This window comes from Phocoena phocoena, chromosome 19, assembly GCF_963924675.1.
Source record: "Phocoena phocoena chromosome 19, mPhoPho1.1, whole genome shotgun sequence".
NCBI classification, from domain to species: Eukaryota; Metazoa; Chordata; class Mammalia; order Artiodactyla; family Phocoenidae; genus Phocoena; species Phocoena phocoena.
Window position 1 is genome coordinate 54,432,586 of NC_089237.1, and position 26,547 is coordinate 54,459,132.

At 48.7% G+C, this 26,547-nt stretch overlaps 1 protein-coding gene across 1 annotated transcript in view; it reads left to right on the forward strand.

Annotated features, from left to right (window-relative positions):
• Nucleotides 1–26,547, forward strand: part of DNAH9 (dynein axonemal heavy chain 9) — a 300,462-nt gene that overhangs the window by 264,097 nt on the left and 9,818 nt on the right. Inside the window, 6 exon segments of the mRNA XM_065896659.1 lie at nt 8,390–8,517; nt 11,069–11,296; nt 15,438–15,629; nt 17,014–17,205; nt 19,278–19,448; nt 23,803–23,985. Of these exon segments, the coding sequence (XP_065752731.1) occupies nt 8,390–8,517; nt 11,069–11,296; nt 15,438–15,629; nt 17,014–17,205; nt 19,278–19,448; nt 23,803–23,985 (1,094 nt within the window).

Genomic DNA, 26,547 nt, shown 5'->3' on the forward strand with positions numbered 1-26,547 from the left:
CACGGGCCTAGCTGCTCCGCGGCATGTGGGATCTTCCCGGACCGAGGCATGAACCCGTGTCCCCTGCATCAGCAGGCAGACTCTCAACCACTGCGCCACCAGAAAAGCCCAAAATAAATACATTTTAAAAATGTAAGTTAAATAAAGGGATGAACAAATGGATGACTAATCAAAACTATAAAACTAGGGAGTTCCCTGGCAGTCCCGTGCTTAGGACTCCACACTTTCACTGCCGTGGCCCCTGGTTCTATCCCTGGTCAGGGAACTAAGATCCTTCAAGCCTCGTGGCGCGGCCAAGGGGGAAAAAAAAGCTAGCAAAACTACACATGTTGCAAAGTTAAATAAGGCCTCAGCAGGTTTTTACAGAGCCAGGTCTTTATGGATGAGAATCCAGACCAGGTAATACACCTCCATGAAAGGAATCTACACCTGGTGTAGATTTAGAGCCTGGTGTTTGGCTCTAAAGAATAGATGAGTTCTGTATAAGGAAGAGAATTATCTTATTCACTAATTTAATGTATATTTTTGTAATCTCCTAAAAAGTTCAAGTAACATATTTTTAAAATACCTATAATAAGGAATTTAAAATGAAAAGCAATAGTTCTCAGCTCCAGCCCTTCCCACACCCAGTCCCCCTTCCCAGGCACTGGGGTTTTGCCTATTTCTGAATTTATTCCTTCTGACAATTGTTTCTCTATTTCCTACTAATAATTTATATCACTATTTCTGAATTTATAAAGTTTCAGTATCTATTTATTCCCTGGTATGAAAAATAAGAATTTAGCTCCCATTACTGCCAATCAATTGGCTTCATCCTAGATTTGGTAGCATAAGTCATCAGAAAAAAATCACGGGAAGTAAAATTTCTGAATCTTTGGGTGTCTAAAAAGACCAGTTTTGCCCACATACTCTTTAAATAGGTCTGCTAGGTCCAAAATGATTTTTACTCAGAATGTGTCCACACTGCTCAGTTGTCTCCTAGAATTCAGTTTTATTCATAGGAGGCCATATGCTAGTAGGGTGCTATTCTTCCCTTGTTTCTTTGTTGGTGCCCTATTTTTATTCCCTGGAAACTTTAGGATCATCTTTCTACCGTGTGTTCTGACATTTCATGAGCTGAGTTAGGTACGGGTGTTTTTCATTCACCTGCTCAGCACTCAGCCTGCCTTTTCAAGTGGGAGAGTCACACCTCTCTTTATCTCTGGAAATTTTATTCTATCATTTTTGGTAAATATCACCACCATTCAGCAAGTTGCTCATGCCGGAAACCTGGGAATCAGTCACCCTAGACCCCTCCTCCACTACCTATCACATCTAGTCCTATTGCTTCCACCTTCTAAATGTGTTTCAAATGAGTCTAGTTGTTTCATTGTGTCTCCCTCCTCTGAGTCACCACATCTCTCACTGGACTATCACAATAGCCTCCTAACTTATCCCGGTTCTCCTCCCCCACCTGCAATTTTTGCTGCTCTTACAGCCAGACTCATCTTGCCAAACCTCAGGTCTGATTGTTATCATTCTCCCACTTAAATCGCTCTAGTGGTTCCCCACAGTTCTCAAGGTAATGTCCAGTACTATAAACATGGTCTCTGTGACCTGCATGGCCTGGCCTTTCTGTCCAGCCTTGGATCTTACATTCCCTCAAACTCACACTTCTCTGGCCACATGGCTCTTTTAGGTTCTCCATCGTGAGCCCTCCCGGCCCAGGGCGTTTTCTCAAGCAATTCCTTTTACCTGAAATACTTCTCCCCAGCTCGTCAGTCCAATGCCTGCCAGTCCTGCAGGGATCAGCTTCTCCTGACCTCTGCACAAGACCATTTGGTTTCCCCTTATACATATTATTTGCTTCAGAGCATTGAATACAATTCTAATTAGACCCTTCTTTTACAATTTTAACTTACGTTTGCCTGCCTGCATGTCGCTAAGACCCTGGAGGTCAAGGACCGTGTCATCTTGCTCATCGTTTTCTTACCAGTGCCTAAGCGTAACTAGCACAGAGAGGTACTCAGTAAATATCGGTTGAATGAATTAACAAACGAATGAATAAATGAGCATAAGAACTGTTGTTATTGCTATGTTATTCCTGACTTTCACTTTTTCATAGATTCTGTATTCCTTCTGTCCCATGTTGGTTTTATTCCTTTCATAATGACAAATCTAGTCTCCTCATTTTTATTCAGTATTTTCCTTTTCGGAAGCTTTCATATACCCTGTTTTTGAGCAATTTCCTACTGTTCTTTGCCAATTGACCCCCAACTATTATTCCATCATGTAGTTTGAAGCTTTCTGTCGTTTCAGGCAAGCTGACCTGTCCCTGAACCGTATTGGTTATTTGTCTCTGAATAAGTCACCTCAGCCCTGCCCTTGGCTTCATCTTAACGCATATTTCCCGACCAGAGGCAATATTGCTGTTCATCGGCTAGAGGTTGCCTGGGCACCTGTGCCTCTTTCTCTCTCTCTTCCTCCCCCTCTGCGTTCTGGATGGTTTGATTCGTTTTCTCATGCACCCATTTAGAACATATACCCTGGTGACATCATGTGCTCCACATCTTGGATCTAATCATTGTGCCTGACGGACTCCTATTCTCAGGTTTGGAATCCACATAACTGACTCACTTTCCCCTATGTCCCCTAGGCCCCCGCTTATTCAGGAAACTCACTGTCTCTGTGCTTGGGCAGAGTCTGTGCATCAGACTCCATCAGACACTGTTTTACTCCATGTAGACGCAGACAAAGCTTGGCAGATGAAAGATTTTGTTCCCCCATCCTCACTCCAGCCCTTCTCCCGAAATGCATGAACCCACAGACAGACAAAATACTATATATGATTTTTGGAGTTCTCTAAGCTTCTGAAGCTCATCCATTGACACTTGGTTAAGAATCTGTGCTTTTCTAAGAATCTGAAAAACAATAGGTATATGTATATGTATAACTGAATCACTTTGCTGTACACCTGAAACTAACACAACATTGTAAATCAACTATACTCCAATATAAAATAAAATTTTTTTAATTAAAATTTTTTTTTAAAGAATCTAAGCTTTTCTGGCAGTTTTATGCCTCTTAGTCTCCTCCAAGATTTTCCTTCCTCAACAATTTTGACGAAGGAGGAGGACAGAATTCCATCCACTTTCCTTGGCCTATGTTTTAACATGAACCCACTTCCACCCACCCGCACAGCATTCCTTCTTGCGTTTGCAGATTAATTCTTTACCTTCTCTCTCTTCTCATCACCTTCTTCCTGAATGAGCCACACTTCCTTATTTGCATGATTATTTTTGCTTTTGCTTCATCTAAAAGCAATCACCCATCATTTCCAATCACCCCCTAATACCTTCCTCCCAGGGTTACTGTGAAGATAAGAATGAAATCTCAGATGTGAGAAGGCTTTGAAACATTAAAAGTACAGTAGCATTATACGGCATTAAAATGACGATGATGACGCGTCTATTCTTTGAGGCAGCTCGGTTTGCTCCTTCCTTTACATCCTTTTGTCACACCCTTGCGAAGCACAGTATCGTCCTCTACCCTCCCAACAGAGGACCTCCCCTTCCCACCCTTACAAGGCACCTTCTCTGGTCCTTCTTTGACTTGACTCTTGCATGATCTTGCTTGGTCTCCATCCTCCTTTGTCCAGTTCCTGGCATTGACAAAATGTTTCCGTTTATCTACCACTTGGGCCTTCCACTGCCTCCTCTCCCTCTTTCCAATGTGCTGGTCAGAGGAGGAGTTCCTTTAGATTTTTGTCAGCCTGCTACCAGGTGTGTTCAAGGAAACAGTTTTCAATTCAGTGTCTTTGCAGCTAGATTATCAACACTTTGCTGAGAGCCTCTTTTTCATTGTTCCTGACTCCATTCTCTTTCTCTTAAGCGTCAGTTGAAGTTGGCTAGGATGGAGCAAGTACAGTCTGTACAGAGCAGCTTCAAGACTGGAAGAGTGTAGTTTCTGTGTGGAGGGACACTCACCCATCTGTTCATGTGCTGGGGACAGGGGACAGCCCTTCCACTGAGAGGGGGCTGTGCAGGGATGGGGATGGAACAGGGATGTGCGCAGAGGCACATACAATGGCAGTAAATGGAAGGTGTTCTACCAGGTGGCAGATGTTTTGTCGGGCAGAGGGAGCAGTAAAGCGTGAAGCAAAGTGCTGAGCGTAAGAAGCGGGGCAGCCATTAGGAAGTTACGGGAAGAGGGGAGTGGACAACATAGCCAGCTTCTGGACGTGACAGATCACCAGACAGCCTCACAAGACTGAGGAGCATCAGCTTGTGGTGGCACCGGTTCACTCAGTGTGTTATTTTTTCTCCTGTATTAACACATAGACTTGTACAGGGTTGTGGCTTTACAGAAGTTGGGGGATGCAGACGTAGAATGGGCAATGGAGTGAAGAATTTTATAAGATCATGGCTCAAATGAAGGATTGTTGGGTCCATCTTAAAATAAGAAGGAGGTAAAGATGAAGGTTAGAAAACACAGAGGAGCCAATGGACTGGACGTTTTGCTGATATAGAGTAATATGCAAGGAGGAGTAAGAGAGTGAGCAGTCTGGACAGCAGGAAGTTAGAGTTGTGAGTAAAAATGAAAGAATGATGTGCCAGATGTGGGAGAGTTTGCAGGGACAAAGCCTCGCTGCAGCCACTGGGAACGGGGAACAGAAATGGAAAGAAATTCTTTGAAGATGACGAAGCATGAGGCTGGGTGTTGGCTGAGTCATCCATAGTGGCATTAAAGCTCACCAAGATAATGATGAGACAGAAAATATGGAATATTTTAAACCAAGTTCCAAAACCCCTAATAAAAGTGACTCTTGCTAGGAAGTTGATAGAAGGCAGAAAACATAAGAGTTAGTAGGCAATGTAGCCAATAGCATGTGCTTTAGAAGAGAGCACATGTGTTAGCATACGGTATTTGTTTTACTCTTCCTGACTCACTTCACTCCATATGACAGACTCTGGGTCCATCCACCTCACTACAAATAACTCAATTTCGTTTCTTTTTATGGCTGAGTAATATTCCATTGTATATATGTGCCACATCTTCTTTATCTATTCATCTGTCGATGGACACTTAGGTTGCTTCTATGTTCTGGCTATTGTAAATAGCGCTGCAATGAGCACTGTGTTACATGACTCTTTTTGAATTATGGTTTTCTCAAGGTATATGCCCAGTAGTGGGATTGCTGGGTCATATGGTAATTCTATTTTTAGTTTTTTAAGGAACCTCCATACTGATCTCCATAATGGCTGTATTAATTTACATTCCCACCAACAGTACAAGAGGGTTCCATCTTCTCCACACCCTCTCCAGCATTTATTGTTTGTAGATTTTTTGATGATGGCCATTCTGACCCGTGTGAGATGATATCTCACCATATGCTAACACACATATATGGAATCTAAAAAACAAGCAAAAAAAAAGGTCATGAAGAACCTAGGGCCAAGACGGGAATAAAGACACAGACCTACTAGAGAATGGACTTGAGGATATGGGGAGGAGGAAGGGTAAGCTGTGACAAAATGAGAGAGTGGCATGGACATATATACACTACCAGATGTAAAACAGATGTCTAGGGCTTCCCTGGTGGCGCAGTGGTTGGGAGTCCGCCTGCCGATGCAGCGGACGTGGGTTCGTGCCCCGCTCCAGGAAGATCCCACGTGCCGCGGAGCGGCTGGGCCCGTGAGCCATGGCCACTGAGCCTGCGCGTCCGGAGCCTGTGCTCCGCAACGGGAGAGGCCGCCAACAGTGAGAGGCCCGTGTACCGAAAAAAAAAACCCAAAACAGATAGCTAGTGGGAAGTAGCCGCATAGCACAGGGAGATCAGCTCGGTGCTTTGTGACCACCTAGAGGGGTGGGATAGGGAGGGTGGGAGGGAGGGGGATGCAAGAGGGAAGAGATATGGGAACATATGTATATGTGTAACTGATTCACTTTGTTATAAAGCAGAAACTAACACACCATTGTAAAGCAATTATACTCCAATAAAGATGTTAAAATAAATATAAATTAAATTTAAAAAAAAAGAAGAGAGCACATGAAAGGATATGAGGACAAGTAACAAGACAAGGCTAGAAGGATGTTCCCCTTCCTCCCAGCCCCAGGGGTATGTGAGCTAGGCGGCGGGCCACGGACGCTGTAGCGTCCTCAGACTGGAGCTCGTGGAGGGACGGCCACCAGGATGCTCAGGGAGGCTCACAGTGCGGCCTGGCTCCTGGTGACACCACCATAGGGGTGCTGGAAGGAAGATCTGAAAGGGACAGAGGAGCTGAAGGCAGGGGGGTGGGGGCATGGAAGCCGTAGCACATGGAATTCGAACTAATCTTTCGTTAAGCCCTCTTTTCCTGTACCCTTTGTCTGTGAACAAAGAAGAGAAGTAGGGTCTTTGTGAGCAGAAATGTCACCGAGGCTATCTAATAATCCCAGCATCTTTATCCTGTTCTTTTTCTCTGGAATAAGTTGTTCATAGTCTTGGCTCTAAAGCTGACAGCAAATCTATTGCCAGCTAGGATTTATAGAGTTTAATAAGGGTATTTCTTGGGTTCATCTCAGTTGAATCTGTAATAACTATTCCTCACTACAAAAAGTCATCATCTTGTTTGGTCTTATACAGTTAAAGAACACACTATAGTTTTGTTTTAGTGCTTTAAAGACACATCCAATATTGACAGTGTTCTTTAAATTTTCTTGCACAAGTATCAAACTGCAACTTCAATTTTAGTTCCCCTGAAACTAAATTTGTTAAGTACAGACTTTTATTCTTTTTCTCTTTTAAATTTCTCCTCTTTTCTCTTGTGCATCTCACCTTCTTAGAAAAATTGCTTGACGATTCCTTCATGGTATTACACATTTTTTGATCCTTTTGTCTAAAGAATATTATGTAATTTCTCTAAACTTTATTATTATTTTTTATTTATTTATGGCTGTGTTGGGTCTTCGTTTCTGTGCGAGGGCTTTCTCTAGTTGCAGCGAGCAGGGGCCACTCTTCATCGCGGTGCGCGGGCCCCTCACTGTCGTGGTCTCTCTTGTTGCGGTGCACAAGCTCCAGACGCACAGGCTCAGTAGTTGTGGCTCACGGGCCTAGTTGCTCCGTGGCATGTGGGATCTTCCCAGATCAGGGCTCGAACCCATGTCCCCTGCATTGGCAGGCAGATTCTCAACTACTGCGCCACCAGGGAAGCCCTCCAAACTTTATTGGGTTGGGTGAATAGCTGCTGTCCAAGCAGAATTGGCTGCCTATATTAAGGTTATTTCTTTGTGTGAAGTCTTTCTTGGGCTCGCAGAGCAACTCTTAAGCATCAGCCTTGCTCCAGTGACCCAGCTGTGACATGTGCGTTTGCGTGGCCGTTCCCTTACTCCATTCCCGACAGTGAGATACAAGCATTCACACCTACGCAGCCAAGCCCCTTCGTGGCTGGCCTCTTGCCTCTCTTCACTCTAATTCGTGCAAAATGACGAGGGTAAAGGTTCTATGTGGTGGGAATAACAGGGAGGAGGTTCATATGGCATAAAGTACAGGAAGCCGAACTACCCGAGTCGTGCCCCTCTTGGCCTTGCCTCCCAGTAAGCTTCCAGGGAAAATGTATATTATTATTAATATATTCAGGGGACAAAGCACGTCAGACCTGGCCACGCCTACACGCTTGCTACTCTTCGAGCCTTTCACTCTCTAGGATGGTGGCCCAATGCCTGCTCTTCAAGTGGAGTCTGCACAGAAGGGCAGCGGCACATGTGCCCACTCTTTGGGATGTCAACTGAAAAAAAAGCACGATGTGAGAGTTGTGAGTTAAGTTTTCTTGGGGGCAAAATGAGGACTGTAGCCCAGCAGACAGCAACTCGGAGGTCAGTGCACATGTGGTTTTGGTGAGGGGGGGCATGCAGTCAGGCACACGTGTTTGCAGAAGAGCAGACGTCACCGTGAAGGACTGGAGTGCTTTTCTAGATATGAGGACACGTAAGAGCTGGGCTCGTAACATCTTCTCCTGAGAATCCCTAACTATCTGAAGACCTGTTCTGCCAGTTCTTCCCAGAGCACAGAGGGCCTCATTCCTGGTCTCCACCCTGAACTCCTTTCATAGGGTGCTGAAGGTCAGCGGCTACAGTAGCGAGTGACTTAATCCTTGTACAGGCAGATGGCAAGTGCCAGTTTTTAGTTGGCAGGGACTAAGTGAGGAGGGAGGGGTGAAGTATTTTGTCTAGACAAGTGCTTCCTTCTCTTTGGCAAAAAAAAGCTGGAAGATGCAGCAACCCTGCCCCGTGAAGGAAGGGGGTCCGTGTGTGAGGTCGGGGTGCACGGCTTCCCGCAGCCTGCGATGGGGGAGCCGCGCGGAGGTGCGCGTTTCCTCATGAGCACTCAATGGCATTACAGGCAATGATGACCATTCTCTGCCCCTTTTAGGTAAAAAACTCGGATATACCTTCAACAACCGGAACTTTCACAACGTGTCTTTGGGCCAAGGACAGGAGGTAGTGGCTGAGGCTGTGCTGGACCTGGCTGCCAAGAAAGGTCACTGGGTTCTTTTGCAGGTACGACCCCTCTGCCCTGCTGGGGTCACTCTTGACCCCGTCCCTGGGTCGACCCCTGCAGTCCCTGGGCCACCTTTCCTTCCGTGCCCGCGTCCCTGACTTCCCAGGCTTCTCCTTCCAGTCCGGCCCCATGTGTTCTGCTCCTCACCCCACCCTCACTCAATACCCTCCCTCTCCCCCCACTCCCTCTGGTTTCAATGGCACCCCCGTCCCGAAGGAGGCCTGTTCTCACAGCACTGCATGCTCAGGAGGCCGGCGTTCAGCTCGAGGCTGAATCCAGTGGCGGCTGCTGATCTCGTCCCAGGCATTCCATGGAGCTCTCCTCTGCTCTGCCTTTCCACGTGTCACATGTTACAGGCTCTTCATTACATGTGTGACTAGAACATCACACATATAACCAGGACTGAGCCTCTTCACTGAGAGTTCATGCTGGGGTCGGGAATCTGGAACACCTACCGTTATAGGAATACCTACAGCACTTCTTGTACATGTTTCACTAAACATGTACAAGAAGTAAAGGCTACCCCTCCTGAATCACGGCCTGTCCTCTTGTTCCCGTTTCCGCAGCTTGCATGGATCCTGGGGCTGTTGGGCGCAGAGCGAGTGGCTGACTCCTCTCTTCTCCCGCAGCCACCTCTGCGAGGGCACCCATGGCTACGTGGAAACCACTTACGCTATGGCTGTGTCCTTCACTGCATTTTCTTGGGGAAAGAGACATTCCTTATTTACCTTTGGCACCCAGCACACTACCGTGAACACAGTAGACACTCAACCAAAGCCCATGGGGTAAAAGAATCAATGAAGAAATCAGTGAAGGGAGGACACATGGAAAAGCCAGTCCCTCCCCTCCCGTCTGGCCTTGATTACCGAGAACTTCCTCTGTCTCCTGATGGCTCACTGTACACTTGTTGTTGTCGGGTTTTCATCCTTAATTATCCCATTATTTATTTGGAGCCTAGCAGCACAGGGATCTGCTATTCCCTGGGACGCTTTTCCAGAAACGGTGGGAATCTAAGGAGAAAAGAGAATGACAGTGGGGTTCCTGCTTCCTCCCACTGGATCAGCTCGGTGCTGGGAGGATGTGACCTCCCCGACTGTCTCAGGCTCATTTGCCAAAGAGACCCCCTTCTGGGCACTAGCACCTTCAGGAACCCAGCCCCCCAGACAGTGAGCAGAGAACTTTTCCTCCCCCTGGTACCTACCGGCTGCCCTGATGTGGTTTCTGAGAGACCTCCAGGATGAAACTCAGATGCGGGGATTCCTGAAGCAGTGGCAGAGTTTCTCACTGCGGGCCGGGGGTGCTGCCTGGCTCATCGAGCCCTGGCTCTCCAGGCAGCCAGCAGACTCTCCGCTCCCATAGAGTGATGACAACTGAATGCTTTCATTTCACAGAGTTTCATTTCAGCAATCGCTACGAGCTCTTGCATAGCATTTCACAGTATACAAAGCCCTTTCAAATCCATTACCTTTGGTTATTTCCAGCAACCCTGGGTAATAAGTATGGAAAATATTATTGTTATTTCTCTTTTCATGGAAGAGAAAGTAGCACTCAGAGACCAAATTGCTGTGGCCCAAGCACTCTGCTCTGTGCCGATCTGTGTATTTAAGGCTCTGCAAGCAGGCTTCCTCAAATATGTATCAAGGAGCTTTTATCTATCCATCACAATGAAACAGATTGCAATGAAGCAAAGTGACTATCCTTGCTAGAGTGAAAAGTGCATGCTGCAAGGTAGTGCTAAGAAATAAATGTTGTTTTACACAGACAGACAGACAGACAGAAAGGGATTTTGTTGGGGGAGAAGGGCTCAAAGACCAGACAGAGGAGCTTGGGCTTGTAGTAGGAGCTTTCCCTGTCTGGGAGCAGCAGTGTCTCAGTGTGTTTTAGGAAGATAAGTTTGGCAACAATTAGCAGAATGGTTTCGAGAGGGGCAGGGGAGGAAGGAAAGCTAGCTAGAAGGAGTTTAAATCAGTGCTTTTCAAGTCTTAACATGCATACAAATCACTGGAGGATCTTATTAAAATCCACTAATTCAGTAAGTCTGAGTCTGCATTTCTAACTGGCTTCCAGGTAAGGCCAACATTGCTGATCCATGGGCCCCACTTTTGATCAAAGGCTCAAAAAAATCCAGGTGTCAGATATGGGGATCCGGATTTGGAATGTAACCACACATTAGACCCTTGAAGTGTAGCCCCCAGACCAGCAGCAGCTGCGGCATCACCCAAGGACTTGGTAGAAATGCGAGCCCTCAGGCCCTACCCTGGACCACCTGCATCAACCACTCTGGGATGAGGCCCGAGAATCTTTGTTTCAGCAGGCCCTCCAGGGGATCCCGATGCCTGGTCAAGTTTGAGATCCTTGTGCTAGAGAGACTTAGGACACCGAGGGAAAGGATTGAATTGCAGGATACAAGGGGTCCCCATTACTGGGAATCCCAAGACTCATGCTGGGATGTGATTTGTTTGAAAGTAAGGCCAGGTCCCTCCTCAAGCCGCCTTCCTGATAATTGTTTAAGCAGATGCCTGTAATCAAGGGGTCCTTCCTTCCCACCAGAACATCCACCTGGTGGCCAAGTGGCTCAGTACCCTGGAGAAGAAGCTGGAGGAGCACAGTGAGAACAGCCACCCAGAGTTCAGGGTCTTCATCAGTGCGGAGCCCGCGCCCTCCACTGAGGGCCACATCATCCCCCAGGGCATCCTGGAGAACTCCGTTAAGATCACCAACGAGCCTCCCACGGGCATGCACGCCAACCTGCACAAGGCCCTGGACAACTTCACTCAGGTAGGGGGCCCTGGGAGGGAGGGGAGAAGAGTGCCCCGCCTCACAAAGAGCAGATTCCCCAGGTGGGAGAGTTGCACACATCTGGGGTGGGGTGGGGGACCGACTGGAGCAGTGCCCGGCATGGGCGAAATGTGTCCCCTCTGCAAGTGACCTCCAGCCAGTGCCCGCCGAGTGCAGCCCTCAATTCCCAGATACACCTGAGGGAGCCAAGCTTAGGGTGTTGCTTTGGCAAGAGGTGTAGGGGAGCTTTCTGCACACCCACAGGCTAACTGAATACTCCAAGATGGAGAAGGACAGAGTGCTGTAAATCTAATTGATATGGCGCACTGGTCACACACTTATTAGCTAAACACACCGTCTTCAAGCAGGGGGCTGACACTCGTGTTCAGATGGCATCTGCATCTTGAGCATCAAGGGTTCAGGTAACCCAGGCAGCCGACGGTGGGGGTCTGGACTGGAATGTAACCACGTGTTAGACTCACAAAGCGTGGCCTCCAGACTAGCAGCATCAGCATCACCTGGGCACTTGACAGGAATGCAAATTCTCAGGCTCCACCCTAGACCAAGGGAATCACACACTCTGGGGTGGGGCCCAGGCCTCTGCGTGCTAACTAGCCCTCCAGGGAATTCTATCCAACAGTCGACTTGGAGAACACTGTGCTAGTGAGACTTGGACTATCCAGGCATAGGGTTCAAACGCAGGCTACTACATGACTGGAATCTCTGTTACTGGGAACTCCAAGGCTCATGTAGTGGAGTATTTATTTAAAGCCAAGGCCAGGCCCATGGGCATATAAAGTACCGCTTTACGTACCTGTATGTAAAGTAGTGCTTGCCAAGTCTGCAGCCCAGGCCCCTTGCATCTTCTCAGGAAGGCATCCTTTCTGATCGCTTCTTCTTTGGGGAGTCCCACCCTTCTGGGAAAGGGAGTATGCAAAGGTGTGAACACCAGGAGGATGGGGGCCACGGGGCCCACCTAACGTCCATCTCCCACTCTGGCCTTGGTGGAGTCCAAGGGCAGGGTTCTAGGATGGGTCCTCCCCGACATCATCCTGTTGTAACACCAGCGGGTCTCTAGCTTCACGGAACCCATGCTCAAGCTCACTGCAAGCCCCAGATAGGTCATCTAGGTCGGCTGAAACAGGCCGTCCAGCAGGACAGCCATTCTAACGAGCCCAGAATAAAGCAGCAGGAGCAGCAGCCCTTTGGGACTGACGTTAACATGAGATGAAGACCACATGGCAGCCGAGTCTCGCGAGATTGCACTGACTGTCTGATACCCTCGTAGCAGCAGCCCAAAGGCCAACTTGCAGGGAAGCTTCCCCGGGATCTGAGAAGCGAAACTTATCCAGCCCCCTCCTCTTGCACTCACCTTTCCAACCCAGCTCCAAAACTCCCACATAATCTGGAGTAGAGAGCAGGGGAGCATTACCAGGAGACCTCAGATATCTTAGCTTGCCATTTTCCCTACAGAATACCTTCCCATTGCAACACGGTGCAGAAGGCAAGGTGCTTTTTTGTCCGGGGGCATTTTCTTTTCTCTTTTTTTATTTTTTCCTAACTAGGTCTTGACTTCTAGGTACTCTGTACCAGAGGTCAAAACTTCTCAGTTTTCTAGATTTTATATTCCATGTAGGGGAAATAGACATTCTTAACTTTGAAATCTACGACTTCTTTACAGGATGTTGTAGCTGGTTCCAAGCAAAGACATTTTTGCCCTGAAAAGGCATTGGGACCATAGCTCAACTGATGGGTGGATAAACAAAAGATGGTGAATCTATACACTGGAATGGTATCTGGCAATAAAAACAAAGCACTGGTACATGCTATAACATGGGTAAACCTTGAAAACATTATGCTAAATAAGTGAAAGCAGCCGGACACAAAAGTTCTCATGTTGTATGACCCTGTTTATCTGGAATGTCTAGAACAGGCAGATCTGTAGACACAGAAAGCAGACTAGGGATGGCCCGGGGCTGGGAAAGTGGGGAGTGGAGAGTGGCACTGAATGTGCATGTGGTTTCCTTTCAGGGTGCTTAAATAGTCTAAAACTAGACTGTGGTGGCGACCACACAGCCCTGTGAAGATGCTGAAACCGTGGAAGCGTATGCCTTAACTAGATGAGACGTGTGGTATGCGAATCATGTCTCAGTACAATTCAGTGGAAGAATCTTTTTGGGTACAGTGGTAGGGAATCCCCAGCTCTCCTGCCTTGAGGGTCTTGGACAGAGCCAGGAAAGGGAGCAGCAGCTGCTTCACATGGAATAGCTTCTAATAATTAATATTATAAAACTCTGCCTCGTGGTGGGGGGGCGGTTATCATCATCTACAGCTATACCCGGCTTCATCTGCTCTGCCTCCCCATGGGCCCTCGTCCTTGGGCTTAACCCCCTGCAAGCCTAGGCTAGTCTGACGGTCTTGGTTATCAAACAACTGGGAAATATATCCCAAGAGAGGCTGGCTTTTCCTGGAACATCCCTTCCACAACTGTTGGTGTTTGGGCCACTTATAGCCCTCTTCAGTCACTCATTCTGAGGAAGAGGGATAGCTTTATGAGTGGATTCATTGTTCACAAGAGTTTTAATGGTTTCCTTCTGCATTTACAAGTGCCCTGGAACAGTGGCCTGGTTCATACGCCTATGATTCACTCTGCCTTCACAGCCCTAGTTCAACCATTTATGGGACAAATTGCAGAACTGAGCTCTTTTTATCACTGCTTCCCTGACCCCTGTGCCATTCGGGGGTGATTATTTCTCTCTGACCTTCATGTGAGTATACACTGTCAACCAGCTTCAGCAAGTGTGGCTTCTTGTCTGTCTGCCTAAAGGCATTTTTCAGCAGGACTCGATTTCCACATGTCACAGGTAACACAGGAAACACCCTACATGTCTGCAGAGAGCAGCGCTGCCCAAAAAGCAGCTATTACCTTCTTGCTTGCACGAGGCAGTGACTTTGCCCTCTGTCCCACCTCTGACCTTTCACATCCGTACCTTCAAGGCAAGTATGGTAGCCAACCAAGGCACCAGAGTGACCCCCACATATCCAGAAAGAGAGGGAGACTGTGTCACGGGTTCTCCATGGAAAAAATCAGACCTCCCAGAAGCTTAACCTCTCCCGCCGTCTCCGCTCTCCTCCTCCCCAGGCAAGCGACGTCTAAGGGCCACTTCTTAGAAGAAATGCCAAGGCTGAGCCCAGTCCAGCTCATGTGAGCTTTCAAAGTGCCTCTTGTGGGCTCTACCTGCCACATCTTGCTCCTTCCTGAACAGAGAGGAGCTCACTCAGAGGACATGCTTAATTCCAAAGAATCCAGGGCTCTTGTCCTAACGGCCCTTCAAAATGCAGGTTTTCCCCTCCCCACCATCATCACCATCCCCCTTAAAATCTAAGCGCAATTCCACTGACTCCCTCTGGACTCTCTCTTGCTCCTCTTTTCTTCCATCTGTTCCGTCTTTCATCCTCTCTTCGTGAGCCACGCCACCTCTCCTGCCTTATGCTTTGCAGTCGGGACCCCTAGGAGGTCTTGCTTCTGCAGCCACATGTCCGATCACCCCTGCTCTGCTTCAGAGGAGGCATTAGGATGGGAAGGGCAGGGCACGGCACCCCTCAGCCTCTTGTGGCTCCGACTCCCACCCCCCCCACACTTCCCGCAGCTCCCCCAGCAGATGAGCCATGGATTCTTCAGTCACACAGGCAGTAATTACACCTACTAAGATTCCATGATGGGCAAGAAAAACATGGCAGGAAGGAGGGAAATCAGAGATGATGCTGTGGGAGTCCCCTCCCACCCCCCAGCGCAAAGTGCCATTAACAGGACAAAGACGATGCTCCCCTGGCCGCTACCCCTTTTTCCGTTAGCTGTGCTTGGGAACCTCATTAGCACATCCATGTGTGTGAATTTGAACTGTAAACCAAACCCCGTTATAAGCTGAATCTAAACCTTAGCTCTGATTCTAGACTAAAACCCAGCCCCTCTGCAAGGTCCCCTCAAACGCGATTCCATGCCTGTCCACAGAGCAACCCACGGTCCTGCTGGAGCTCAAACCCTCACGGGAACACAGCAGCCCTGCCATCCTAACCCACACCATGGCCTGCCCTGCATCACGGCAGCTCTGTGCTAACACTGAGCAACATTTCCTTTCAGGACACCCTGGAGTTGTGTTCCCGGGAGACAGAGTTTAAGAGCATCCTCTTTGCGCTTTGTTACTTTCACGCCGTGGTGGCAGAAAGAAGAAAGTTTGGGCCCCAGGGGTGGAATCGCTCCTACCCCTTCAACACTGGGGACCTCACCATCTCTGTGAACGTGCTCTACAACTTCCTGGAGGCCAACGTGAAGGTAAAGTTTCCAGCGGTGCGGAGTGGCTCGGGAGGGCACCTCTGAGAAGGATGACGTGGCATCAGCACGGCCAGAAAGGGGCGCGCTCACCGGGGCCGGGGCAGGCCTACACCCTCCCCAAGGGGAGTGAGCAGGTGCAAGTTTACCACAGGGGCAACCCCAGGGCCAGTGTGAGGCTGAGGAGTGAGTGCTATGGGGCGGGGGCGGGCAAGAAAGCTCAGGAAGCCCAGTTAGTGCCTCATGCTGGGTGTGAGCCACCCACTGGTGTCAGTCTCAGGGCCCCCCAGACCACCCTGTGCGCTCCCAGCGTTGCCGGGGGCGGTGATGGCAGGAAGAGGCCCCACACTCACCTGGTACGCACTCCCAATTTAACTCGCCAAGGCAGACCTTCTCGTGGTGCACGCAGCTCCTGGAGTGAGCACGGTCTTGCGGAAGTTAAAGAAGCTAAACTCTGGCCACACCTCGCCTCCTTTCTCCTCTGTCTGACGTCTCCATCCTACAAAACACACTAACAATCCACACTCTTCCAGTTAAGAGCATGTGTACGCCATAAGGCTCTTCTGGTTCATGGACCAAACACAGCATCCTTTGGGGGACAATGAAGCCAGCCCAGAAGCAGTGCCTCTGCCTCCGGTTCCAGGGTCCTGGGAAGCCCACCACACAGCACACCAACCCTTCACCTGCCACAGCCACGCGGCTTTCTCCAGGTGGCTTCCACCCCTGTCTCTAACACCCATGAACTTGTGTGCTGTATTTCATTCACTTTGAACTTTCCAAGGAGACGATTAATTAATATGCTAATTCATGGCAGGAAATGGGAAAAGTACCCATGCCCTCGCTTTCCTCCGTTCGACACTGGCATGATTAAAGGACCCATAGGTAGAGACTGACTTCACTGCCACAGTTAATGACTGTGAAAGAGGGAAGGCATGTGTGCAAGAGTGCTGGCGTCTTACCTCTTCTCACTCTTTTTTTTTTTTTTTTTTTTTTTTGTGGTACACGGGCCTCTCACTGTTGTGGCCTCTCCCGCCGCGGAGCACAGGCTCCAGATGCGCAGGTCCAGCGGCCATGGCTCATGGGCCCAGCCGCTCCGCACGTGGGATCTTCCCGGACGGGGGCACGAACCCACGTCCCCTGCATCGGCAGGCAGACTCCCAACCACCGCGCCACTAGGGAAGCCCTCTTCTCACTCTTTGATGTAATTCCTCCAGCGTTTAATGAGCTCCCACGTGTGCCCGACCCCGCTGGGCACCAAGGGAGCTTGGATGAATAAGACATTGTTCCTAATCTCAAGAACCACCCTATCTTGTGGCTCACGCTCTGTCCACACGTCGGGCCATCCCAAGGCCTGCGTGGAGATCTTCCTTTCCTTCCCGTCTCTCAGGTCCCCTATGATGACTTGCGCTACCTCTTTGGTGAGATCATGTACGGAGGCCATATCACTGATGAGTGGGACAGGAGACTCTGCAGGACCTACCTGGAGGAATTCATCAAACCAGAAATGCTGGAAGGAGAGCTGTCCCTGGCCCCAGGGTTCCCCCTCCCAGGCAACATGGACTACAATGCTTACCACCAGGTAGGGACCTGGGTCTCTCCCCAAAGGACTGGAGATGTACATGTAGGGCCGGGGAAGCCCAGCTTAGAGAGCCGAGGTCACATCCAGCGTGGCTCTCAGCCTGTTCAACTTGAGAGCTACTATAGGATTTCTAGCCTCAAATCAGTGATAAAGTTGAACTTTTAGAGATCTTTTTATTCTTGATGTTTAGCTCCATCATTCTATTTGGTGCTCTTTTCTACAAACAACATCTCGGGCATTTATCTGATTGTTTTCATTCAGGATATTGACACAACCATTAGGAGCAAAAATTTAGGTAAGAACTTAGCCAACTTTTGGTAAAGATTATATTAGTGGTTCTAAATATCTTCAGAGGGACATGATCTTGTGGGCAGATCATTCACCCCTCCTATTCTCTGTTGGTTGCTGTGAACACAGACACATGTACCCATAGCAAGAAAACATTCTCATGGAGTTTTTTCATACTCTCACTTTGGGTTTTCATTTTACTATTACTTCAGCTATTTTTTTTTTTTTTGCGGTACGCGGGCTTCCCACCGCTGTGGCCTCTCCCGCCGCGGAGCACAGGCTCCGGATGCGCAGGCGCAGCGGCCACGGCCCACAGGCGCAGCCACTCAGCGGCACGTGGGATCCTCCCGGACCGGGGCACGAACCCGCGTCCCCTGCCTCGGCAGGCGGACCCCCAACCACTGCGCCACCAGGGGAGCCCACTTCAGCTATTTTTAAGGTGTGCATCTTTGCCTATTTACCCCACCATGAAAATGTATTAAAAAGGAATTCAAACAAAAAAACCTTTTTTGTTGCTTGACTTTTGAACATCCCTAAAAGAACTCTTGAATACCAAACTTAAGGGAAATACTGGTCATAGGAACATTAACTACAATCTTTAAACAAATTTTTAATTCCTAAAATTTAAGAAGGTGAGTCATAAAAGTTATTTGATCCATAAAAACTAGGCCTATGAGAAGAAGTTAAAAACAATAATTCTCTTGAAAGTAAATAAAAGAATTTTTTAAATAAACGCTTTGAAGGCCTTAGCCAAGAAAGTTGTGCAAGAGCGTCCCCTACTGTCTGTGGAACAAATGCAGGTGACGGGCAATGATAACATGGTTCGCACATTTCCAGATGACTTGGGTAGAGTTCCCCTTTCTCCATACCTCTCTTTAATCTGTCAGGAGATGCTTATAGGGCTTACCAGGAGTCCAGGAGTGTGCTGGGTGCTGGAAGAAATGCAAAAATAAACACGCAAATCTGCCTTTAAGGAGTGAGCCATCTTTTACTTAGACTAGATGTTACCAACACCAAGAAATCATCAAAGCTAAACCTGAGGGGCATTTTTTCGCTGTAATGGGGAGAATGGGCACAGAGTGCTCAGAAACATTTGGAGAAGGGAGTGAGCTTTACATGCTGGGGAGGATTTTTTAGGGATGGCAGCCTATGGCCCACCACAACTGACCACAGAGATGTGGTGTTTGGAGACACGTTGTTTTAAATGTTTTTAATTCGAATGCTTTCTGCCAGAAGCAAAGCTCACTTCATCCTACACCAGGATTCACACATTTATTTTGCATACATGGCCCCATGTTTGCATTCAGGTTTATCATCCCTGATTTAAATAAACAGAGGGGAGAGAAAAGGAAGTTAAGCAGGGAGGGCTGGGTAAAATTTCCAGGCAGGAAAAGTATCTCTGAGGGACTCTGAGAAGTCCTCCTTGTGTGTGGGGGGACAGGTGTAGGTCAGGGCACCGTGGGAGGGGCTGAGATTGGAGATGGATAAAGTCAGCTAAGCTTCCCCCAAAAGAATGAGCTCATGAATGTGGAGGTTCTGGAAAACCAGCCGGGCATACACAAACGGACGGTGTAAGGATGTGCCCTAACAGGTGGGCAGCACGCTGAGGTCGGCCAGCATCGGTGAGTGGCGTCCCCCTGGTGGGCGTCCACCTGGAGGGCCAGAGGGGCCCCGGCGTCAGAGGCCTGCTCCGGCCCACTGACTGCCCTGCAGAGCACTAGTCAGGTGGGAGATGGGAGACACGTCTCGTTGGTTTTCAAGTGAGCTTGCCCTTGACTTTTTAGTACATCGACGCCGAGCTGCCCCCAGAGTCGCCGCATCTCTACGGCCTCCATCCGAACGCGGAGATCGGCTTCCTGACCCAGACTTCGGAGAAGCTCTTTCGCACGGTGCTGGAGCTGCAGCCCCGGGACAGCCAGGCCGGAGATGGAGCGGGGTCCGCAAGAGAAGAAAAGGTATATGGAGGTGTTGCCCGAGATATTCTGGGGAGCCCAGGACTGCCGAGGTCACCCTTTCTCCCGCCGGCCGCGTTGGGCTCCACAGCGCAGACTGCACGGCGTGCGTCTTCCCCGCGCATGGCTGGTCCAGCCTCGCCGCGCAGACCCTTCGCCTCCGAGGGACCCGCCTGGTCACGTGACCAGGCGGGCCCTCGGGGTACCTGGTAGGACGTCCCTGCCGCTGGGTGTGGCAGTGCTTCACTCCTTCCCCCAAAGGCAGGTTTTATTCCGTTTGTCTGCCAAAGTGAAGAAAGGGCAGAGCTGAACAATCGTGGTTTGGGAACCTCGAAACGGACCTCATGGTTCCTTTCCCAAACTAAGTAATTATGGGTGGGGAGCTGTCCCTAGACACGCCACCCTCACTCCGCCAAGTAGACGCTCGAGTGGACGAACTCGCTCCTCTTTAAGACGAAAATGCGGTCTCTTTGTGGGAAGGACAGTTAGTCCCCGAGTCTCCTAACGCACAGCTAGTGCTACTAAGCACAGGACTTGCCGAAACTTCAGGAAGGTGGAGGGGAATTGTTGGGGGGAAAGCCAGAGGCGGGTGCCGTGTGGGTGTAGGGTGACCAGAGGCAACCTGGGAGCTCTGTTCCTGGTGAGGGCGCAGCAGAGGGCAGAAAAGGAAGGGGCTCAAAGTGAACCTTCTCTGTGATGCTTTCCTAAGACAAGGCAGTTCAGTTTCCAACAGATGCGTCTGCTTCACCCCACCTCCCCTCCAGAGTGCTACCCGGATTCCTTTAGTTAGAGGTTCCCTTGTTACAAGGAAACATACTTGGAAGATTAAGGATTAAAAAACCTGGAGAGTTATCGAACTTTTAGGCTTCAGGGATTGATTTTAGGAAAACAAACTGACTGATAGTAAAGGAGCTGGATGCTTGTTTAAAGGTATGGAGTGATGTCATTAAAATGAGTCTCAATTTTAGTATGCCTCAGAATGAGCTAGGGAGCATCGATTCTGGGGTCTGGGGTTAGGCCCAGGAATTTGCAGCCCAGCGACTGTGATGCAGGTGAGCCTACTCTGAGAAAGCTGCTCTAAACCCCACTACTCAACCTCTTTTACTCTTTGATGCATAGGATATAATTGGAGAACAAAAGGAAGATAAGAAAGTTTATGTTGCCCAGAATCCAAACCACCTAGCATCAAAAATGTTCCTAGCTTAAAAATGAAAAGGCTGGGACTACGTGAGTAATAGGCTTAGGATTCTTTGGGCAGCATTAAAGGAAGCTTCTAGTTCTTGTCATTTCCCTTCTTCTGACCACTTCAAGAAATGGTGTGTGTGTGTTTGTGTATGTCAGAGATGAATGAAGTATGGTCACTTGCCAAACTCTGGAGAACCCAACTGAAACACAGATACCGGGAAGTGGGCAGATTTCGCTAATATACAGATATTACCCATGGAGGAAAAAGAAGAGAGAAGAGGGGAAAGGGGAAAAGGACACAAAAGAAATTCACGTAATAATACAAATGGCCAAGAAAAATAGTAAAATATTCTCAACATCGCTCATAACTAAATGGAGTTAAGTGAAATATTATTTTTCACACAATGGTAAAATTTTTTACATGTGAGGATATCCAGTGGTGAGAACATAAGAAAAGATGTACTCCCATCTCTGTTAGTAGAGGTTTAAATTGTAGAGCAACCTGACAATAGCACCTAAAGTTTAAAATGTTCATATATTTTACTCATAATTCTATTCCTAGGAATTCAACCAGTGGAAACACTCAAAAGGGCACAGATGTTATGATATACTTCTTTATTGCAGGATTGTTTATAGTAGTAGAAATGATAAACAGACCAAATACCATCAATAGGGGGATGACTCACTAAATTATGCTATGCCAAAACAGTGAAATAATATATACTGTTAAAAAACAAGGTAAATCCATAAGTACTAACAAGGGAATGTGTTCAAGATATATCATTAGGTGAGAAAAGCAAGCTGAGGGACTTCTCTGGCGGTCCAGTGGTTAAGACTCTGAGCTTCCACTGCTGGGGGCATGGATTCTATCCCTGGTTGGGGAACTAAGATCCCGCAGGCCACATGGTGTGGCCAAAAGAAAACAAAAACAAAACACAAAAAAAGCAAACTGAAAAATCTGTGTGTATTATGATTCCATTTGTGATAGAAAGAGAAGGAGGTGGGGAGGGAAGGGAGAGCGATAGAGGGAAGAGAAGCAGCAAGGCAGGAAGGAAGATATGGCAGATGTGATAAATATGGGGATGGGTGGATGGATAGATGGATGATGGATGGATGATGGATAGATAGGGTCATATTCATTGAAGGACACCTGCAGAAATTATAAACCAATAATTAACAGTGCTTTTTTTCCCCCTTTGAAGGAAGAGGCAAAATTGTGGGAGGATTTTGCTTCTAATATCAGACGAATCTGTAATATTTAGATTTTTATGATAAGCATTTATTACTTTTCCAAAAGGAAAAAAAAAACAGAGGTGTTTGCTTGTGGAAGTAAAGTAGACCACATCCCTTGGCATGCACTGCTCCCATCTGAAGTGTCCGCTCTATGTCTGTGGATTTGCTCCCTCCTCAGGCAGGGTCTCCAAATCCTCCAAGGCCTGATCAGTGACGGAAGAGAACTCTGTTTCCCCATGTTCAATGTGTTTTGAAACAATAGCTCCAGACTATCTTTTCATTTCTTTGTGAATAATGTCCAGATGGCAGCTTGCTGATACAGGGCTGTTTCTTCAAATTCATCTCCAGAGACAGAACTATGATGTAGTTTTAGCCATTTGTCTTCTGTCTCAGCAGCAGCTTCCAGGTGCTGTTAAAATTCCATTCCAGTTTTTGCTATGACAGAACCAGAGACCCATTTGTGACATGGTTATGAGTTTTTACTTTCTTTTCTTCTAACATCAGCTCTTTTCCTAGGTAATGTATTGTCTGTTAACAATACAAGGCAAAATTAATATTAATAATCCTGTACATGTATAGGGTCCTTTGTAGCTTTCACATGCTGCCACATTCATCACCTCTTTTGGTTTGATCTCTTCACCAGCCCTGGGAGTTGACAGGGGAGGGGGCAGTGGAGAAAGCTGCTCTTGGAAATTTTTAATAGATGAGAAAATTGAGGTCTAAATGACTTGCTTAAATTCACACGGGTGATACATAACAACGCCATATTAACTCAGTCAGGGTTCTTTGGTTGCAAGGAACAGAGGCCAGTTTCGCTGAAATAGGCAAGAAATAGCTCACTGTATCAAAGGAATACACTGAAGAAAGGATAGAAACCACAGTGGCTCTGGGGTCCCAGGGAGAGAGAAGAGTGGACCATCACACTTCCCTCCACTTTCTGCACCTAAATCCTGGGCTTGAGATTCAATTTTCATGCTCCTGGAAAAGATCATCTGATTGGCCCACTTGAGTCAGTGGAGGGCTGGGCCTGGTGACTGTGCCTCAAAACAGTGGGAAAGAGGTAATTTCACAAAAGGAGACAGGGACCCGTCATTAGAAGAAGAGGGATGAGATGAACGCACCAAAACAGCATCCACCACACACGTCCACCAGCTCTCCTGACTCCAGGAAGGGCTGGAACTGGAGCCCTGGCTCCCTCTCTCCCTCCCTTCAGCCCCTCTGCCAGCCACATGTTCTAGTAAGTCTGCACTTTCTCGTTTTTCCTTCTCTGCTGACAGAGCTCCTGGGCTTTACTCATTTGCTTCAAAATGGCAGACTTAGCCTCCCAGTGCTTGCCCCCCAGACAGCCCAGAGTCTCGGTGCCTCAATTCCAATTTTCCTGGAGAGAGGCCCTGATTGTTCTAGCTCCCCTGGTCTGATTAGCTGACAGTCCGTGTGACAAAAGGGTCCGTGGGGTGTGGGAGGAGGTTTACATGAGCTGTGGCAATGCTTCTTCCAGGACCCAAGGACAGGAACTGCAGGGCAGCCTCGTGGAAACTCCGAATGGAATGTTTCCATGTCTCCGTCACTGCTGCTCATCGCCGCGGCTTCCCGTGCTTCCAAATGACCGCCCTAGGCCCAAGTCTGTCCTATGCCCTCCTAGCTCGATTCCCACAGCTAGCAGGGTCAGTCTCTGGGTTTTTCAACTCCCAGTTCTCAGAAAGGCCTCTGTGTTCATCCTTTTCAGCTGGTCCCAGGAGTCACAGAGAGCTGGCCAGCCTATACGGGAGGCCTTGCTGTGGCTGGCCCTCAGCCCCTGACCCAGTTGGCCTCAGCAAGCGGGCAAGGGTATGCCCAGGGCACGGATGACTGGCATCTTTAGTGCCACGTGGCAGGGGAATGGAGGCCTTCTGGAGAAGTTGAACCCCGTCTTAACCCTGTGTTTCTTGTTGTGGGGCAGGTCAAGGCCGCCCTGGAAGAAATATTGGAGCGGGTGACAGATGAGTTTAACATCCCAGAGCTGATGGCCAAAGCAGAGGAGCGCACCCCCTACGTGGTCGTGGCACTCCAGGAGTGCGAATGGATGAACGTCCTCACCCGAGAGATTCAGCGCTCCCTGCGAGAGCTAGACCTTGGATTAAAGGTGGGTGAAGCTGGGGGCGGGGGAGGGAGGGCACTGCCAGCAGGAACCCCTTGTGGGAAGAGCACCAGGGGAGCTGGAGAGCAGTGGTCACAGCAGCCTCACTGCCTAAGAAGGTGCCACTCCTAGAAACCAGAGTCTGGCCAGGCTGCAGGGAGGGTGAGACAGGCTCTGAAGCTGGAAGCTGGGAAGGCAGAATGAGCTGGGACTGGCAAGCTGCCCAGGGGCCCATGCTCTGAGTGCCGAGGAGAAGAGAAGTCTTGATGCCCTGTGTCTTCTGCTGACATGGGTGGTGTTGCTTTCATGGGACATGGAAGTGTGTGCCGCATCAAAGCACAGGTTCTAGACAGCCCTGCCCCGCCTCCCAGCTCTGCTGCCTCCTCGCCGTGTGGCCTTAGAGTGACTTGAGTCTCACTGCGTCTCAGTTTCTTCACCTGTAAAACAGGGATAGTGGTCCTACTTCACAGGGCTTTGGGAAGGATTCAATCAATAGGTTTGTGTAGAATGTTTAGAGCAAGGCCCAGCACGTGGCAAGTACCCAGAAGTGTAAGCTGATGGCATATTATTACCACCCCCTCAGAGGAAAGGAAAGAACTTTAATCTTCTGCACCCCCATGGTTATCTGAAAGGCCCGAGATGCTGCACAAGCTCTGACGTTTCTCATGAGCAATGAAAGAGTCTATTATTTATGCCACCAATTATGTAAATAGATCTGTTTTATTCACCATAAGATAATTCCATCAAGTGCCCAGCACAAAGCCAAACAGATCACCTGCATGATGGGTGAGTGGGAGGTCCTGCTGCCTTTGAGGAGCTGAGGAAAGTAACTGTTGTCAGTTTACACTGGCACATTTATTAAAATAATTGTAACCCCAGACAGAGGGAAAGTGAGAACCCAGTTTTGTAGGCAGCAGTGAACACTCAGCCCAGCCCTGGACATCCAGACCTGTGATGTGCTGCCGCCCTTGTGTCTGCCTCTTGGAGTCGTATAACCACTGTCACGGGTGCAGAGGACACACAACCATGAGCATCTTCACATGTGGTCACATAGAAACTATGAAGTAGACTGAGAAATCTGGGTGAGTTTTCTTCAGTCTGTTAATTCCCATTCGGCCCCAATATGGATAGAAGGAAATAAGGAGAAATGAGAGACGGGAAAGGATGTCGAAGGCTGAGGCTGTTTGGCAATGTTACCAAATTATGCGCCGGCTGGTAATCAAAGGAAATACGGAATTCCATAGAACAATCTCAGACGTAAATAAGGACCTTGCCGGTCATTTGATGTGGCTCGGTTCCCTAGGTACGCGGGTGTATATTCATAATTATCTTGAGCTTGTTTGTTGCGGTCTTAGCTTAGTGAATCTGTGCAATTTGCTGCAGTCTATCTACCCATCCGACTTCCAATTCGTTCACTCATTTTTCTTTCAAGAGCCTTCGCTGCAGCTTGGTGTCATGGATCCCAGTGCGTGCCTGGGCGAGGATGAAGGGGTGGGGAGGGAGTTACTCTTTTCTTCCAGTCTAGCTCGAGCAGGGCTGGTGGATGGCCAGCCTCGGTGCTCTGCCCTTGGGGAGACAGCAGAGACTGACAGGGGAGCCTTCCGCTCCAGACGGACAGTCTGGCGGGAAAACGAGCATACAAATGGATTACAGTACCAGGCAGGGTTGATTCAGTGCCACACAGAGAGAGGTGCGAGAAGAAAGGAAGAAATAAGTATGTGGAATCAGGGATGGCCCCAGCAGAGAAGTGGCACGCAGGGAGCTTTGGAGGAAGAGTAGGATTATGACATGTGGCAATAAGAAGAATCTTCTAGAAGTCCCAAGGTGAGGAACCCTAAGCCTGTTCTAAGAGTTAACTTAGTTTGGCTGGAGCAGAGGGTCCCCCAGGTGAGTAAGAGTGATATGGTGAACTTCTAAAGTGATATGGTGACAACATTGACCCAGAAGCAGTCAGGACAACGGTCTGTTGCCTTTTTCTCCTGGTCCCCTGTGAGCGGAGGGACAGACAGAGCAATCTCCGCTTAAAAACGCTGTCATGAAAACCCAGTCTCATTAGGACAGGGCCCCAAACTGGCCTGGTCATCAGACTCCCTGGGGGCGTCATTCCAATATGTGTTCCTATCTCCACCCTCCAGTCCCACCAACCTGTGGAGCTGGGGTCTGGAAACCTATATTTTTAGCCAGCAGATGGGTAATTCTTGTGGCGAGACAAGTTTGTGAATAGCATTAAGGCAAGTAGGTAGAAGAAAAGATGGACAGATGTCTTCATGGAACGGTGAAGGTGCAGGGGGACAGTGGCAGAGTTCAGAGAAGGAAAAGTTTCCAAGTCTGGGGAAGAGGCTAAGCTGAGCTGCAAGAAATGGGAGTCAGAGAGGAAACAGCTGAAGGGAGCAACTGAAACAGGAGGGGTTCACAGGACAGCCTGGCATGTGCGGGAGATGTGAGGGCCCCACTGGACAGCAGCTGGTACATGGAGCGGTGAGGAACTCACATCCCAGCTCCCAGTGGAACATGGAAGGGGAAGCATAATGGGAGGAGAGGAAAATCTGAGCGACGTTTTCCTTCCGG